This window comes from Mytilus trossulus, chromosome 10 (assembly GCF_036588685.1).
Source record: "Mytilus trossulus isolate FHL-02 chromosome 10, PNRI_Mtr1.1.1.hap1, whole genome shotgun sequence".
In the NCBI taxonomy this organism is placed as follows: domain Eukaryota; kingdom Metazoa; phylum Mollusca; class Bivalvia; order Mytilida; family Mytilidae; genus Mytilus; species Mytilus trossulus.
Genome location: NC_086382.1, coordinates 36,775,463 through 36,790,922, shown reverse-complemented (window position 1 = coordinate 36,790,922; position 15,460 = coordinate 36,775,463). Strand labels below are relative to the sequence as shown.

Genomic DNA, 15,460 nt, shown 5'->3' with positions numbered 1-15,460 from the left:
GCAATTCTCATTTTTTGTCATTTCCCGGGTCCCGCAAGACCTCATTTCCCGTTTTCACACCACAATAATTTGACTTTCACGTGTCACGCTTACAAAACATCTGCAATCCCGCGTCACGCTTAGACCCCAATGAGACCTACTAGCTTCTTGCACAGTGGCCCTGAGCAGATTATCAATAGCAAACATCCAATGGGGTTGTATTGAGTTTTACTCACCTGGTGATAGAATCATTATAGCTTCTTGCACAGCGGCCCTGAACAGATTATCAATAGCAAACATCCAATGGGGTTGTATTGAGTTTTACTCACCTGGTGATAGAATCATTATAGCTTCTTGCACAGCAGCCCTGAGCAGATTATCAATAGCAAACATCCAATGAGGCTGTATTGAGTTTTACTCACCTGGTGATAGAATCATTATAGCTTCTTGCACAGCAGCCCTGAGCAGATTATCAATAGCAAACATCCAATGAGGCTGTATTGAGTTTTACTCACCTGGTGATAGGATCATTATAGCTTCTTGCACAGCAGCCCTGAGCAGATTATCAATAGCAAACATCCAATGAGGCTGTATTGAGTGTGTTTTTAGGTTCATACTGACCTACAAATAGATTTATGAAAGATATACCAAGTTTAATAATTTGTTGGTAACAGTCTTCATGATTCACCACAAGTGCAAGGCCCAGGTCAGGATAAATATTGTCTGACCAGTAAAATTTACTGAAAATAGGCCTAGCAAACATATCTGCCAATATTTCAAAATACCCATGGGGTTTTTACCTGCATGATGGCTCTCTGAGTCATACAAAACCATCAATGGGGCTTTCAAAAGTATTTTAATATTGTATTTTGCTTCTTCATACTTTTATCAATTCTTAAAGTCATATGAATGAGTGACTGGTGAAAAATAATGCTATCCAATTCTTAAACCAATGCATGTATATATCATAAACCTAGTCTTCTTCTTCTGTGCAAGATTTTATCATTTTGTATGCAAAAATATTGTATAACAGTCATTTTTTTCTCTCAATCTGTTACGAAGTGAAAATATGGCAGCTAACTAATTGTCATCTTTTGAAGCTTTATAGTTTACCGATTGTCACCTTATAGTTAACAATCAACAAAAAAGCATGGATATTGAGCATGTATATAACATGTACAATCAAAATAGTTTATTTCAGTGACAGATCCATGTGTATTGCGATGACATGATTTTACGAGGAGTGTCACACTAAGGTCACTTTGAATATGGAAAATATGTTGGCGAATTGTATTCTGGAAGCAATTAATCTGTAAACTTTTTCTAAATGTGGACAAATTAAAGAATTTTCTTCAGAAAAGTATATGAACTTAAGTTTAATAATGACAACTATCCATTTTGTTATGAAAAATGTATGCATTATTTTTTTTTAATTTAAGGTTTCATATGACTTTAAGCACTAGTAAAATTGATTGATTTGTTTTGAATTGTGGACAAAATTGCTCTTTCAAGATTTCCAATAGGGATCCTCCATGGGGGAAATCCCTACAAATAGTCACAGTTGGCAGGTATTAGCAAGCCATATGAATGTAAAAAATCTGGTTTTCAGTCTAGCAAGTACCAAAAAAAATCTTCACTTTTCAAAAATGTTGAGTTTATTCCATCATAAAAACTTCTTCATTTGAGATCATAAACAATTTATACATGTATGACATGTCTTTATTATTTTTAAATATTTATTTCCCATAATGCACTTACAGCTTCCTGAAAGACATACAAGGCCAGCTGAAGCTCTGTCATTGCTGTAGGATCATATTCAAAACCTGTCCGTAATCTAGCTGTTGAATAAAAGAAAGAGTAACGGATAAGTCAACAGCACAAAGCATATATATATGGAAGTCAATGTGAAACTTGTTGGCACCAAATACTATAAACTGGACTGCTGTCTAAATTAAATAATTGTATAAAAAAACATACCATGAATTCATCCTTTGTGTACTTGCACCTGTTCACTTTAACAAATTCTCTATGTATTTCAACAACTTATAAATCATCTATTTACAAAACTTTAAATTTTCGAAATACTAAGGCTTTTCTACCTCAGGAGTAGATTACTTTAGCTGTATTTGGCAAAACTGTTGGAATGCTTTCAACTTCATACTTGATTTGGCCCTTTAAGCTTTTGGGGATTTGAGCGTCACTGATGAGTCTTTTGTAAATTAAACGTGGTTCAGACGTAAATACAAAATTTAATCCTGGTATCTATGATGAGTTTATTTATTAGTGTTATCAATGGTCACATAAAATATGCTGTAAATCAAAAAAAATCTACATGTACTTGTTACAACAAATCTTGCATGTTATTGATCATGCAGCATATTCTCCCATCAACAGATCGTTCGATATTTACCATTTTTTCTTTCAAGCCATGATTCACCAGGAATGAACTGTATGCTCATTGTTGAAGGCTGAATGATGACCTATAGTTGTTAATGTCTTTGTCATTTTGGTCTTTTGTGGATAGTTGTCTCATTGGCAATCATACCACATCTTCTTTTTAATATGTACAAAGATATACTAGCTTAATAAAAACAATTTACCTATAGTGTCTTTAATTGAATTTGTGCTGTTGTCTTGTATATAATTCCTTAGACTGCTAGCTAACTGTTTTAAATGCTCCTGTAAATCAGACACAATGTACAGTGTATCAAATTGAATAAAATAAACTGTTATTTACATCTTTATTCTTATTCAATGTATCTAATAAAATAAAACAGACAAGTTTTTAGAATTGAATAAAATCCTACATGGAAAATAAATATATGGTATTTGTTGATATGACAACAATTTCACTACTGCTGTGGATTTTCATTTTTTTTGGTTGGTACCAAATTTTGTTGAACAAGGAAAATTTTTAGTTCGCGAACACTTGATTTTTTCTTATATTTAGTTTGCATACAAAGCTTTAGAAAATGAGGACACTTCAATACGTTGTTTTCCATACCCACAAAATCAATATTAAACATCGTAACCTCACAACTAAAATAAAATCCACAGTTTATGCACCAGAATTAAAGATAAATGCTTTAATTCCTATTCAGCATTTTGAGAGTTGCTGGAAGGGCTTCATCTAGAAACTAAAAAGCACACAGTTATTGAAAGCTAGTTAAAAGCAATTGATAAATAAATCATGTCATTGCATTGGTCGCAATGCAAAACCATGATTTTCCACATAAATGAAAATGGATACTTTCACTCCTTAGACGCATGCACACATTTGAGAATTAGTGTGAATTTCAGTCACTCTTTGAATATTTTTTTCTCTATTTGGAATCTTTGATTAATTATCTAATAATACTACCACATGCTTTCATAACCAAAGCCCCTCATGCTTTTACTTTGGAGATATTTTTTCAAGGTTAAATTTAGTTTGACTAGTTTTATCCTTTCAAGAAAAAATATTTGATGTACTTCAAATAGATGATATGTAATGGGTTAACAGTTAAGTGGCTACTTTATAAGTCAACTCAACCAACTTCTCACTATAAATTAAAAAAAAAGTTAAGCTATTTATGATTTACATTTCTGACTGAATATACATTTTATAATACCTTATTCTTAAACTGATTTTAAAAATACTTAATGAAAGGACTGTGGATACACTTCTTCCTATATAAAATAATTGAAAATTTCTGCCATGATTTTTTTACCATTCATTTATTTTTTTAATCTTTATATTTTATATAGAAAATGGCATCCCTATTAATAAGCTTTGCCTTTTTTTCCTCTCCAGATTACACAAATAAAATTCCATACTATTTATCAAGCAAGGCATGTTAATTTACCAGTTTCATAATACGCATCTGAAATATTACTCAAAATTATGAAATTTGAATACAGTTTTTTGACATTTATCAAACAATGTTGACACTGGTTTTAAAATAAGGGTATGGTTTTGTTGAAAATAAAAATTAACTTGAACAATCAAAGACCATGAAAATATCTGTAAATAAAAGGATTTCATAGTTCCAAATAAGTGTGTATAATAAGGGCATACCCCAAAACCAAACTATATAGATACCAATACCAATGTAGAAAATATATTGCAGTACCCCGTATTTGTAAAAATAAGTATACCGTAACAAGAATGTGTCCATAGTACACAAATGCCCCACTCGCAGTATCATTTCTTATGTTAAGTGGACTGTGAAATTTGGGTAAAACTCTAATTTGGCATTTAAATTAGAAAGATCATATCATAGGGAACATGTATACTAAGTTTCAAGACTTCAACTTCATCAAAAACTACCTTGACCAAAAACTTTAACCTGAATGAAGACAGAAAAACAGATGGAACAATGGACGGACGGACAACGAACTGACATAAATGGGGCATAAAATTATGAATACATTTTAAAAGAAGGTTAAACATGTAAAATCTTACCACAGTCAGTTTAGGATTAGATATCGTAGCATCTTTGTGTAACATCTGTAACCACATATCACATATCTAAAAATAGATTTTGTTCTATTAATAACAAATTATTGCATGTATTCATAATGTGAACAATTACCAAACAGACTAAGTTAAGATTAAACACTGTTATTTCATGAAATACAGTATTTACAAATGGCAACAAAAATTTGTCCATAGTACATCGATGCCTCATTTGCACAATCATTTTCAATTTTCAGTGAACCATGAAATAGGGGTAAAAACTCTAATTTGTTATAAAATATAGAAAGATTATATCATAGGGAACATGTGTACTAAGTTTCAAGTAGATGTGACTTCAACATCATCAAAAACTACCTTGACCAAAAACTTGAACCTGATGCGGTATGGACGGACTGATGAACTGCAGCACAGACCAAAAATGTAATGCCCCTAGATGGGGCATAATAAAAAATTAAGTTCAGGTGTACTTATAGCTGTAAAGTTTTACATCTCTTGGTGTGTTTTTTCCATCAAAAATACATTGATGACATTATAGGACGTAGATGTATATATGTATAGAGAAACTCAAACAACTGAACATTATACAGTAATTCCCTGTCTCTCACTCTGTAACAATTGTCCTGACAAAAAAAATATCCTTAGATATAAAAATTAGAGGATGTGACAACTTTTACACCCAAGACCATATGACTTAGAAGTTAACTAAAGGTCACTGTAATATAAAAGGCCCTGAAATGACAATTCCAACAAGGAAAACTAACAACCTGATTTAAACATAAAACAATGAACAAAAACAAGTATAGAAGAAGAAGATATTTTATTCCAATTATGGGCCCCAAAGGGCATAAACATTACAACATCAATAAATTTTTTTCAAAATACAATATACACATATGATATACAGCAAGAGAGAACAACCACTGAATTAAGGGCTCCTGACACATACAGAATGTTGCGAGGTTAAACTAGTTTCTGGGGCCAAACTGTACCCTTTAGAGAGAGATTTCAACATTTTGTCCAGTGCACTTATAATAAGATAATTTCTAAAATATCTAAACTTCTATCTTCTGAATATATATTACCATCTGTAGTAAAGAATATCATATCTGACCTCCTGAACTCCTGGAAACAGTAACTGTTCTTCACTTTAAATCTTAAATTATTTAAAGAGGTTTGCCAACAGCCAGTGGCTATGTGTAGGTGTCCTCAAAGCTGGTTATTTTTGAGGGTGTAAATTTTTGCAATTTTCATTGAATAAGGTATATGAAGTATTTTGGAAGTAGTTATTTTGGTGGATTGAAAATTTTTATCTATACCTTTGTATGTACACTTTTATATAAATTGGTGGAATATATTTTTGGCGATTTTGTTCAATCTGCGAAAATAGGCAAAAATTTACCCCCTGAAAAAATAACCAGCTATACAGTATTTGTTTTGCATTAGAATTATTTTAACCCTCTTCACCTGATTAATATCTTGAGACAAAATATGGACCAATGTAGTACGTCTTTCTGAATCTTTCCGTAGGAGATAGAATCCACCATCTCTCCCAGAACTATCTACAGAACTGTGATCCCCTTCACTGACATCAGGGGATAGATTGGAATAACTGGAAGTGAGTGCTAATCCTGGCTCAGAACTGAAATTATACATATTTCATAGAAATTATAGATGTTTCATAGAAATTATATATATTTCATAGAAATTATATATATTTCATAGAAATTACAGATATTTCAAAGGAATTACATATATTTCATAGAAATTATAGATTTTTCATAGCAATTACAGATGTTTCATAGAAATTATAGATTTGACAAAATTTCAATACATTAAAAAAATCATGGTAAACTACTTTTTTTTAAAAGTTTTTTTTTTTTTTTCAAAAAAAATAAATATTAACTTATGTACATTGTAATAAAAGTTCATGAATTTAAAAAACAAAAAAAATGAAATTTTACTTAGTTTACAATAGTCAATAAATTGTTTGTACATTCAGTTTGTCTTACATTTGTATACTGGCACATGTATTCATTTCAAGCTCTATAAATTTCATGGTTGTAAAATAATATAGGGTTATTGCATGAATATTGGGGAATATTGTCCCGAGTAGAATTTTATATTGCACGAGCTTGCGAGTGCAATATATGTTCTACGAGGGACAATATTTCCAAATATTCATGCAATAACCCTTTTATTGTATAGCAATATAATATTTTAAAGTAAAAATTGGTTTAAACTAAGATTTAAACGTTGATGACGTCATGCATTTTGAAGATTTATTGCACTAGTGCAATATTAGAATTTATTGCACGCTAAATTTTGGTTACGTTCTGTGGGAAATATTATATTGCTATACAATAATATCACTTATTGTCATTTTTCTCGGGAAAAAATATTCATGCGATAACACCTTTATCTTGAGCTTAATCATTTATTTTACAGGCATTGAAACCAAACTTATTGAAGCAAAATTCAGGTAATTCTGTTTCAATTTGCAAGAAAACTTTTTAACATAATCATAACATTTCAGCTGTATCAATTTTTTAAATTTATCTTCAATATTTAATCCTTATTTCAGACAAAACTAAAAGTCAGCATTTTGTTTTCAAAAAATCATTTACACTACAAATAAATAAAACAATTTGAAATTGATTTAGATTTAAATACACAGTATATCAATTCTGAAAAGTATTACTACCCATGTCGTTAAATTACCATCATCTGTGAACTAAAACTGATATGGGACAATATCCCTAATGCGCCTCCAAATGAGGAACACAAAAGTTGTGTGTAAACAAAAAATATCTGTGTAGCAAAATTGGTAATGTTTAGATCTTTAACAATTGACTGAGCTGAACCATTTGTGTTGATTTGGAAAGTAGAGGAACATAAAATAAATGTGTAAAAACTATGGAGCTTTTACATGTGTTCAAAGTAATTTTTCAAAGAAATTATTGTGTTACAGAGGGATTTTTTTATAACAAAGAGTAGCATCACAAAAGGATTTTTTTTTAATAAAAAATAATGGAAAAAGTAATCTCACTTCGTACTCCCAAAATTTTATAACATGTGTGAAAATGTCTCAGCTTCAAGAATGAGGCATCATACATGTCCAAGTTTAAGATACAGATTGAGCTACGGGAAAACACCTTATCATTACCGCCTATGGGAAATCAATTAAGGATATTGACCCATATCTGAAAAAAAATGTCAAATCCCCCTATAATTCAAAGTATGTGAAATATATGGAATAATCTAAAATTAAGTCACCATGTTAGCTAGTATGAAAATATGAATCTCCATAGCCTCAAAAGAAATTGTTAATGTGTGCATGAAAATTATGTATATGTTCATATTCAAGTGCATGAAAATTATGTAGATGTCAAGTTAATGAAAATCATCAAGACGTTGAAATGTATGGAAATTATCTAAATGTTCAAGTACAATTGTATATGGATGGAAATTATCTAGATGTTAAAATGTATGGAAATTATGTAGATGTTTAAGTGAATGGGAATTATCTAGATGGTCAAATTTGGACTGAAATTCAGAGGCAGATCCAGAAATTTTCATAATGGGTCCAATTGACTGCATAAGAGGGGGCCCAGCTCCAGTCGTGCTTCAGTGATTACCTACTGGTATATAATCAACCAAATAATTATAAGACTGCAAAAAACATAATTTTCATCACAATACCCCCTCTGTAAAAGATGATAGATATATGAATGGACTTTATTCATGTGTACTGGTATCCAGTAACTGGGATCCTTAATTCCAGGTAAACATGAAGTTTGGAAGATATACCTATTAAACCAATGAGTAATATATGGGTTTGCATTGCAATTTTTAACCAAAAACTTGGTGAACATAAATTTGGTTCATGCAGTTTTATATATCTTTCAAATTTAACCTTATATTTCATTTATTAAAAATTGATTTAAAAATCCTTGGAAAAGCATAAAACACAGTTAGGAAAAGTGACAAAAAGAAAAGTGTAAACAGACAGAAAGTTGTGTTGACAACAAAGATTTACCTGTAGTAAACATCTAGTGTACTAGGGGAACATGGTCGTGAAGTGGGGGAAGGTGACCTGAAAATTTGACATGAACAATGATATATGACAAACAAATGCATATAAATGATTTATGATACAATGTTGAAACTTATAATAAGTAATAATGAAACATTGTATCAAATCATTCTGGATTTAAAGTTATTGTTTTTTATTATTAAAAATCTTTAAAATTACCTATTAAAAGCTAAAATTATATCGACTTCATACAGGGTTCAACAATGGTTGCAACTGTATCAGTTGATTTTTAAACTTTACAGTTTATTTCCTTGTGCCTGTAGAGCAAAACTTTGGTAGGCTTGCTTGCTCTGTTTGTATAAATGTTATTTCAAGCTTTGTAATTAACATTGACATCTTCAATGTTCAAAACAATATATATAGGCATATCTAAACTTGTTTATATTATATTCAAATTTGATTGGACATTATCTCAATCACAATTGTACAATATGCAAACAAAGCAAGCAAGTAAACCAAAGTCTTGCTTTACATGCACAAAGAAATTAGCTGTAATCCTAAAACCACCATATATTACGGTTATGGTCTTTTCCTCTATTCATTTCTGCTTGATAACATTTTTACTTAAAACATTTCATAATGCTAAAAATCCAGAATCATCGGTATAATGCTATAGGATCTCGTATTGTGCATAGGACTAAAACCAGGCTTTATCATTGTGCTGAAACATGGATTTGAATCATTTTATGAAAATATGTGTATGTATGAGTCATGTGATAATTAAAATAATCTTATGCTAAATATAAGTTTTAAAACTTGAATAAAACTGAACTTTTTCCAGCATAGTTCTAGTCCTGTGACATTTCAAAATGGTAGCCATTCATACAAACTTCAGTGTTTCAATATATGAATAATATAATCAAGCAAACTGATAATTAATGTCTACAAAATCATGAAACATTTAATTCTATTTTACTACTATTATATTTTAAATCATTATTTAAAATAAAAGACTTGGATCAGTTTCAGTGCAGGCAATAAAATACATAAAATTTAAAACAAACAACATTAAAATTACAACATTCAGGGGGATATATAAATATGCCTTAATTGATTGTGTTTTTTTCTTAATTTGTGATAAAGCAAGCATTTAAGCTGCTTGCAGATCAAATGTTTTGAACTAATATATAGCATAATGCTTGTGAACAAAACAATTATTAAGTAATTGTAGACTCATGAAATATCAAAATTTACAAAAACAATAAATTGAATTTAAAGATCTTTTTGCAAACTTAAAATCCTGTTCTTTAAAACTGAAAGGAAAAAATGAGTTACTATATTATGAAAAAGGCATTAACTTTTTTAAAACTTTAATCAGAAATATTCATTAAAACTAAATTACTTATAACTATAACCACTAAACACATACACTTTGGAAATAACATTAACACTTCCATTTTTACTGAAATTCGTCAAGTGATTTGAAAATTACACAACAATGATTTTCATTGGATAATTTGTGCTGTTACAAACAGTCACTGGTAAATAAAAACAAATAAAGAATACCACGATGAGATAACATGTCTATTCCTGAGTACAGAGATGCAAACATTGAATGGAGCTTATTGTCATGAAATTAAAGTCAAAGGTCAAAAGCATTTTACAGTTTGAAAATTCGGCTGAGTATTTTGTAAAAATTTGAATTGAAATAATGTTTTTGATAAATTTACAGCAAAATGACATGAGTGTGTAGGTAAAGGTAATATCTTTGGCTAGCTTGCTTTTTAGCTAAATCATGAAATCATCATATGGTGTAACTATACTATTATCCTTTTGCAGTCGTCTAGTCTACACACTCTAAGACATTTTGCTGTAAAAAAAAACAAAACTGTAACACAAAATGTGTAAACTTATATATAAAATTATTCTTTCTGATGTGATAGGCTGTTGACCCCTGACTGTATAATGGTGTAAAGCTCGATGTTAAATTGCAGGCAGTGAGTTACAACATCCAGCATTCTCATGCAAAATATACCGTTCTTCTCGCCGAAAGCTAAATGAGAAGGAAATCTTTCAAACATAAAACATTTCTCATTTCCTTTTTCAATCAACCCAGCCTTGATAATCATGAGCGTCTGCTAAGAGTATTTTTCATTTCTTATTTTAAGAGATTCCTTACACACCTCACAGCAAAATTTAGAGACGTCTTAATTATTTAGACCACCATCTTTAATCTTCGGCTGATTAGGCCAAATAAAATAATATGTGTGTTTCCTATTACATCTTTGAAAAAAAGGTAGGTAGGCATTGTAGGTAGGTAGGGATTTTTTTTATTTCAATTTTTTTTCTTCAAATTGATTCTATGAGGGAGAAATTTGGATTCAACAGTCATTATTGAAAAATGACCTAGGAAAATAGCAAACGCACCTTTATTTATTTGGTCTAAAAAACCATATATATGTTGAACCTTTTAGCATTTCCCCTCTATTACAGAACATTATAGCTAAATATGTATAACTAGAGAACTAATGTTTTACTTTCATCATTAATATCATGCTCAGAGTTTAATTAATCCCTTGTACAAATTAACATTTACATGCAAAGAACACAAGTTACAGATGTTTATCTAAACAAGTGATTTTATTTTCATAATTATCTCATGCTCAGTTTTATTAAATCCCTTATCCAAATTTCACCTTTATGCCAGGAACATGAGAATCGTCTTTATCAATTAGTAAATAGTTAATAATAGATAGCAATTAGCCGAAGCAAGCACAAGCAGTGGTTAGTATAGGTGAGTGTAGGATTACTTACCGTGCCATGTACAAAAACCGGCTGTCTGAACCCGACCGACGACGAAAACCAAAGCCAAGATTCCTGAATATAAAGTAGCCAAACCTTGTTGCAGGGATTCATAAATAAAGCGTGCTTACTAAAAACTATTATTAACATGGTATCAATTTCATAGCAGTTAATCCTGGTAATATATTAATAATCTTAATTAATTGAAAGGTGGCTGAGTTGGTTTCTGTAGTATGACAATTACTGTAAACCAACTAATTTTTGCGAGTGATATATTTTCGCGCAAAGAAAAATTATGTGAATATAAATTGTCGCAACATTTTAAACTTTTATCTTTCCTGGTCTTATTACAGAAAGTACATTTAAAAATCTGGCAATCAAATCTCTGTGAATTAGAAAGGGATAAACAGCAAATAAAGTAGACGCAAAAATAAGTTGATTTACAGTATGTGAAATAATTTACCACATTATCTGAACTGATGTCCCTCAAAAATAATACCCGTGGTTATTTATAAAAATAAAACGTTGACTCTACTGGACTCTGTCAATGCAATTAACAAACCATAAAGTAGGTGTCTTGTAGATTTGGGCTGCCTATATAAATGCCAGTACCCCTCCCCTGCTGACCATGAATATCAAAATTTCTCTGCATACACTTTCTAGGTGGTACATGTATTCAAACAAGCAATATATCATAATAGCTGATGATGCAGTCATAAATAACCTCAAAAAGTATTCTAAAGATCCCCTAATAAGACAACATTCCTTTAGAAAACCTTTCTAATTTAAATTGGAATTGGTGCCCTGCTCAGGTAGTTATTTCATGCAAAATCAGGGTGACATGATGATTGATTTGCAAAACATAATTTTATGCAATATATTAAAACCACAAATTTATTATAAAGTGTTAAGAACTGTTAATTTGGAAACTAAAATGCAAGCATTTCTTTTATCCAGAAAAACTGAATAGGGGTTGACACAATTACCCTTGCTGACGGGTCTTAATTTATCAAATTTCACACCAGACAATGGGAAGATGCTTTAGTACAAGCCTACTGGATAGTGATTGTCAATGTTCAGATACTTTATACAATATCCCCAAAAAAAATTCTAAGGTAAACTATCCTGATATTTCTAGTATGTAGTTTTATTTAAGGGGCTTGTTCTTTCATGATTGTTGAATTCAACCAGGAACATACATGTATGCTATTTTTAAGTTAGTGTTTTTGCTTTTTTACTACCAAAAAAATATTTGCAAACTGATAATCAAAAGACTAAATAAAACAAAAAAATAATCAAGCAAAAAAGGAATAAAACTGCTATGAAATTATTGAATACCACAACATATAAATCAAATCTGAACTGTTCAATTAAAGCATACATAACACCACAGAATGCACAGTCAATTATCCTTTTTAATTTGTGTTCCATCTCAAAATTTAAGTAAAAATAGGAGAAATGACAAAATTGATTTTGCTGATGTTAAGATCTAGTCTAAATATTCTTAAGATTTACAAAATTTTACATTTTGATTTTTTCACATACATATTATTTGGAAGCTTTACAGGAGATATCGGCTCATATTTCCTGTCAATGTTTTATACCAACTCAGTCGTAGAGCCAATGGTTTAAAGAACACTAACAGAGTGATATACACAAAAATTCCTTGTTAAGATGGAATTTAATTACTATATATGGTTGTGTATAGTACTTAATTATGTATTTTAAACACTGCACCTACCAAAAAAATCGTGAAAAAAAGTTGAAAAAATTATTATTATATTCATAGTGTTTTCTGTAAGTGTTATGTCATTACATATATGGAACAGTCCTATTTTGTGGATACATAGTATTTGGAAACACACATTCATGTCACCTGTTGTATCATTTTTTAAAGCATTAAAAGTGTAGACAACACTTTGATAATTTGAATCAATTAAAATCTCCAAAAATTTCAATTTCAAATAATATCAAAATAACTCTGCTTTATTTCCATATCCTATATATATCCACAGATTTTTAATGCATTTAATGGACAACAAGAATTATAGATAAACAGATAAACATAAATAGAAAATGATTAGTGGCAGACCCAGAAAATTTCATAAAGAGGGACTCACTGACTGCCTACGAGGGGAATAGCTCTAGTCATTCCCTATATAATCAACCAATTTTTTTTTAAAAATGGGGAGGGAGTGGACTGGACACCATTCACCCCTCCCCCTAATTCTACCTGTGCATGGTTAATGACTAGTCATAAACAATTTACCGGTACTATACAGTTAAGTGGAAAATATCCACTTGTTTCATGATTCAAATAAATTCCACTAAATATAAACCCTTTGGTTAATTTGATCTTTGGAAAGGAGGGTCAGAATCAGGGGGGGGGGGGGGGGGAGAGAATAATGAAAATCTAAACTCAGCCAAAAAAATCACTTTACATTACAATCTGTTTTTGTGACTCAAAACTTAACTAAAGACATCATGAAATTAATTATGATTATAGCATCGTAGACTACTTGACTTGGACCCAGTAATTAAAAAAAATTTAAAAAGTGTAAGAAAATCCCTTTTCATTCGAAATGAAAAGTAGTGAAAGAAAGGGACAGAATACACATTTTTCACATAAGCAGAAGAGAATTCCTCCACCTTCAGTTGTCCATAAAATATATTAGAGATAACTTTAAAAAATAACAATAAAATAGAAACTTAAAATAAATCAAAATACCTAAAAACTTGAATCTTTGTGCTTTTTTGCATAGATATTGACTGTTTGCATGGTTTATTTATAATACTGTATAATTTAAGTAACAAATTTGATATACTGTGGATTTATTTATTTTTGCGAACATTTAATGTTATGGTTTTTCCTAAAGTATATATTCATAAAGTAAATTTGTCATTTGTTGATTATTTCTATGGTTTCCCTGTATTCAGGAAATCCATGTAAGTTGGTATCCAACAAATAATAATAAATCCACAGTATAGCATAATCAAATACTGGCTTTCTCCACAAAAAAAAAATATTGAGATAGCTTTGGTCAAAATCATTTAACAATTTTATATACACAAACTAGAGGCTCCAAAGAGCCTGTGTCGCTCACCTTGGTCTATGTGAATATTAAACAAAGGACGCATTTGAATTCATGACAAAATTGTGTTTTGGTGATGGTGATGTGTTTGTATATCTTACTTTACTGAACATTATTGCTGCTTACAATCATTCTATCTATATTGAACTTGGCCTAAGAGCTTCAGTGGAAAATGTTAGTTAAAATTTACAAATTTTATGAAAATTGTTAAAAATTGACTATAAAGGGCAATAACTCCTTATGGGGTCAATTGACCATTTAGGTCATGTTGACTTATTTTTAGGTGTTACTTTGCTGTACATTGTTTCCCTTTACATTTTATCTCTATCTATAATAATATTCAAGATAATAACAAAAAACGGCAAAATTTCCTTAAAATGACTAATTCAGGGGCAGCAACCTAACAGCAGTTTGTCCAATCCATCTGAAAATTTCATGGCAAATAGATTTTGACCTGATTAACAATTTTACTCCCTGTTAGATTTGCTCTAAATGCTTTGGTTTTTGAGTTATAAGCAAAAAACTGCATTTTACCCCTATGTTCTATTTTTAGCCATGGCGGCCATCTTTGTTGGTTGGCCAGGTCACCCCACACAATTTTTAAACTAGATACCCCAATGATGATTGCGGCCAAGTTTGTTTAAATTTGGCCTGGTAGTTTCAGAGGAGAAGATTTTTGTAAAAGATTACCAAGATTTACGAAAAATGGTTAAAAATTGACTATAAAGGACAATAACTCCTAAAGTGGTCAACTGACCATTTTGGTTATGTTGACTTATTTGTAGATTTTACTTTGCTGAACATTATTGCTGTTTACAGTTTATCTGTATCTATAATAATATTCAAGATAATAACAAAAAACAGCAAAATTTCCCTAAAATGACCAATTCAGGGGCAGCAACCCAACAACAGGTTGTCCGATTCATCTGAAAATTTCAGGGCAGTTAGATCTTGACCTGATGAACATTTTTACCCCAAGTCAGATTTGCTATAAATGCTTTGGTTTTTTTGTTATAAGCCAAAAACTGCATTTTACCCCTATGTTCTATTTTTAGCTGTGGCGGCCATCTTGGTTGGTTGGCAGGGTCACCGGAC

General features: G+C 30.5%; 1 protein-coding gene across 1 annotated transcript in view; it reads right to left on the bottom strand.

Moving 5' to 3' along the window:
• Positions 1–15,460, bottom strand: part of LOC134687290 (mitogen-activated protein kinase kinase kinase 5-like) — a 90,786-nt gene that overhangs the window by 8,184 nt on the left and 67,142 nt on the right. The window contains exons 31-37 of the mRNA XM_063547445.1: positions 11,286–11,348; positions 8,475–8,531; positions 5,903–6,077; positions 4,424–4,489; positions 2,580–2,658; positions 1,738–1,817; positions 495–600 (exon numbers count right to left, since the gene is read on the bottom strand). Of these exons, the coding sequence (XP_063403515.1) occupies positions 495–600; positions 1,738–1,817; positions 2,580–2,658; positions 4,424–4,489; positions 5,903–6,077; positions 8,475–8,531; positions 11,286–11,348 (626 nt within the window). The remainder of the gene's footprint in view (positions 1–494; positions 601–1,737; positions 1,818–2,579; positions 2,659–4,423; positions 4,490–5,902; positions 6,078–8,474; positions 8,532–11,285; positions 11,349–15,460) is intronic.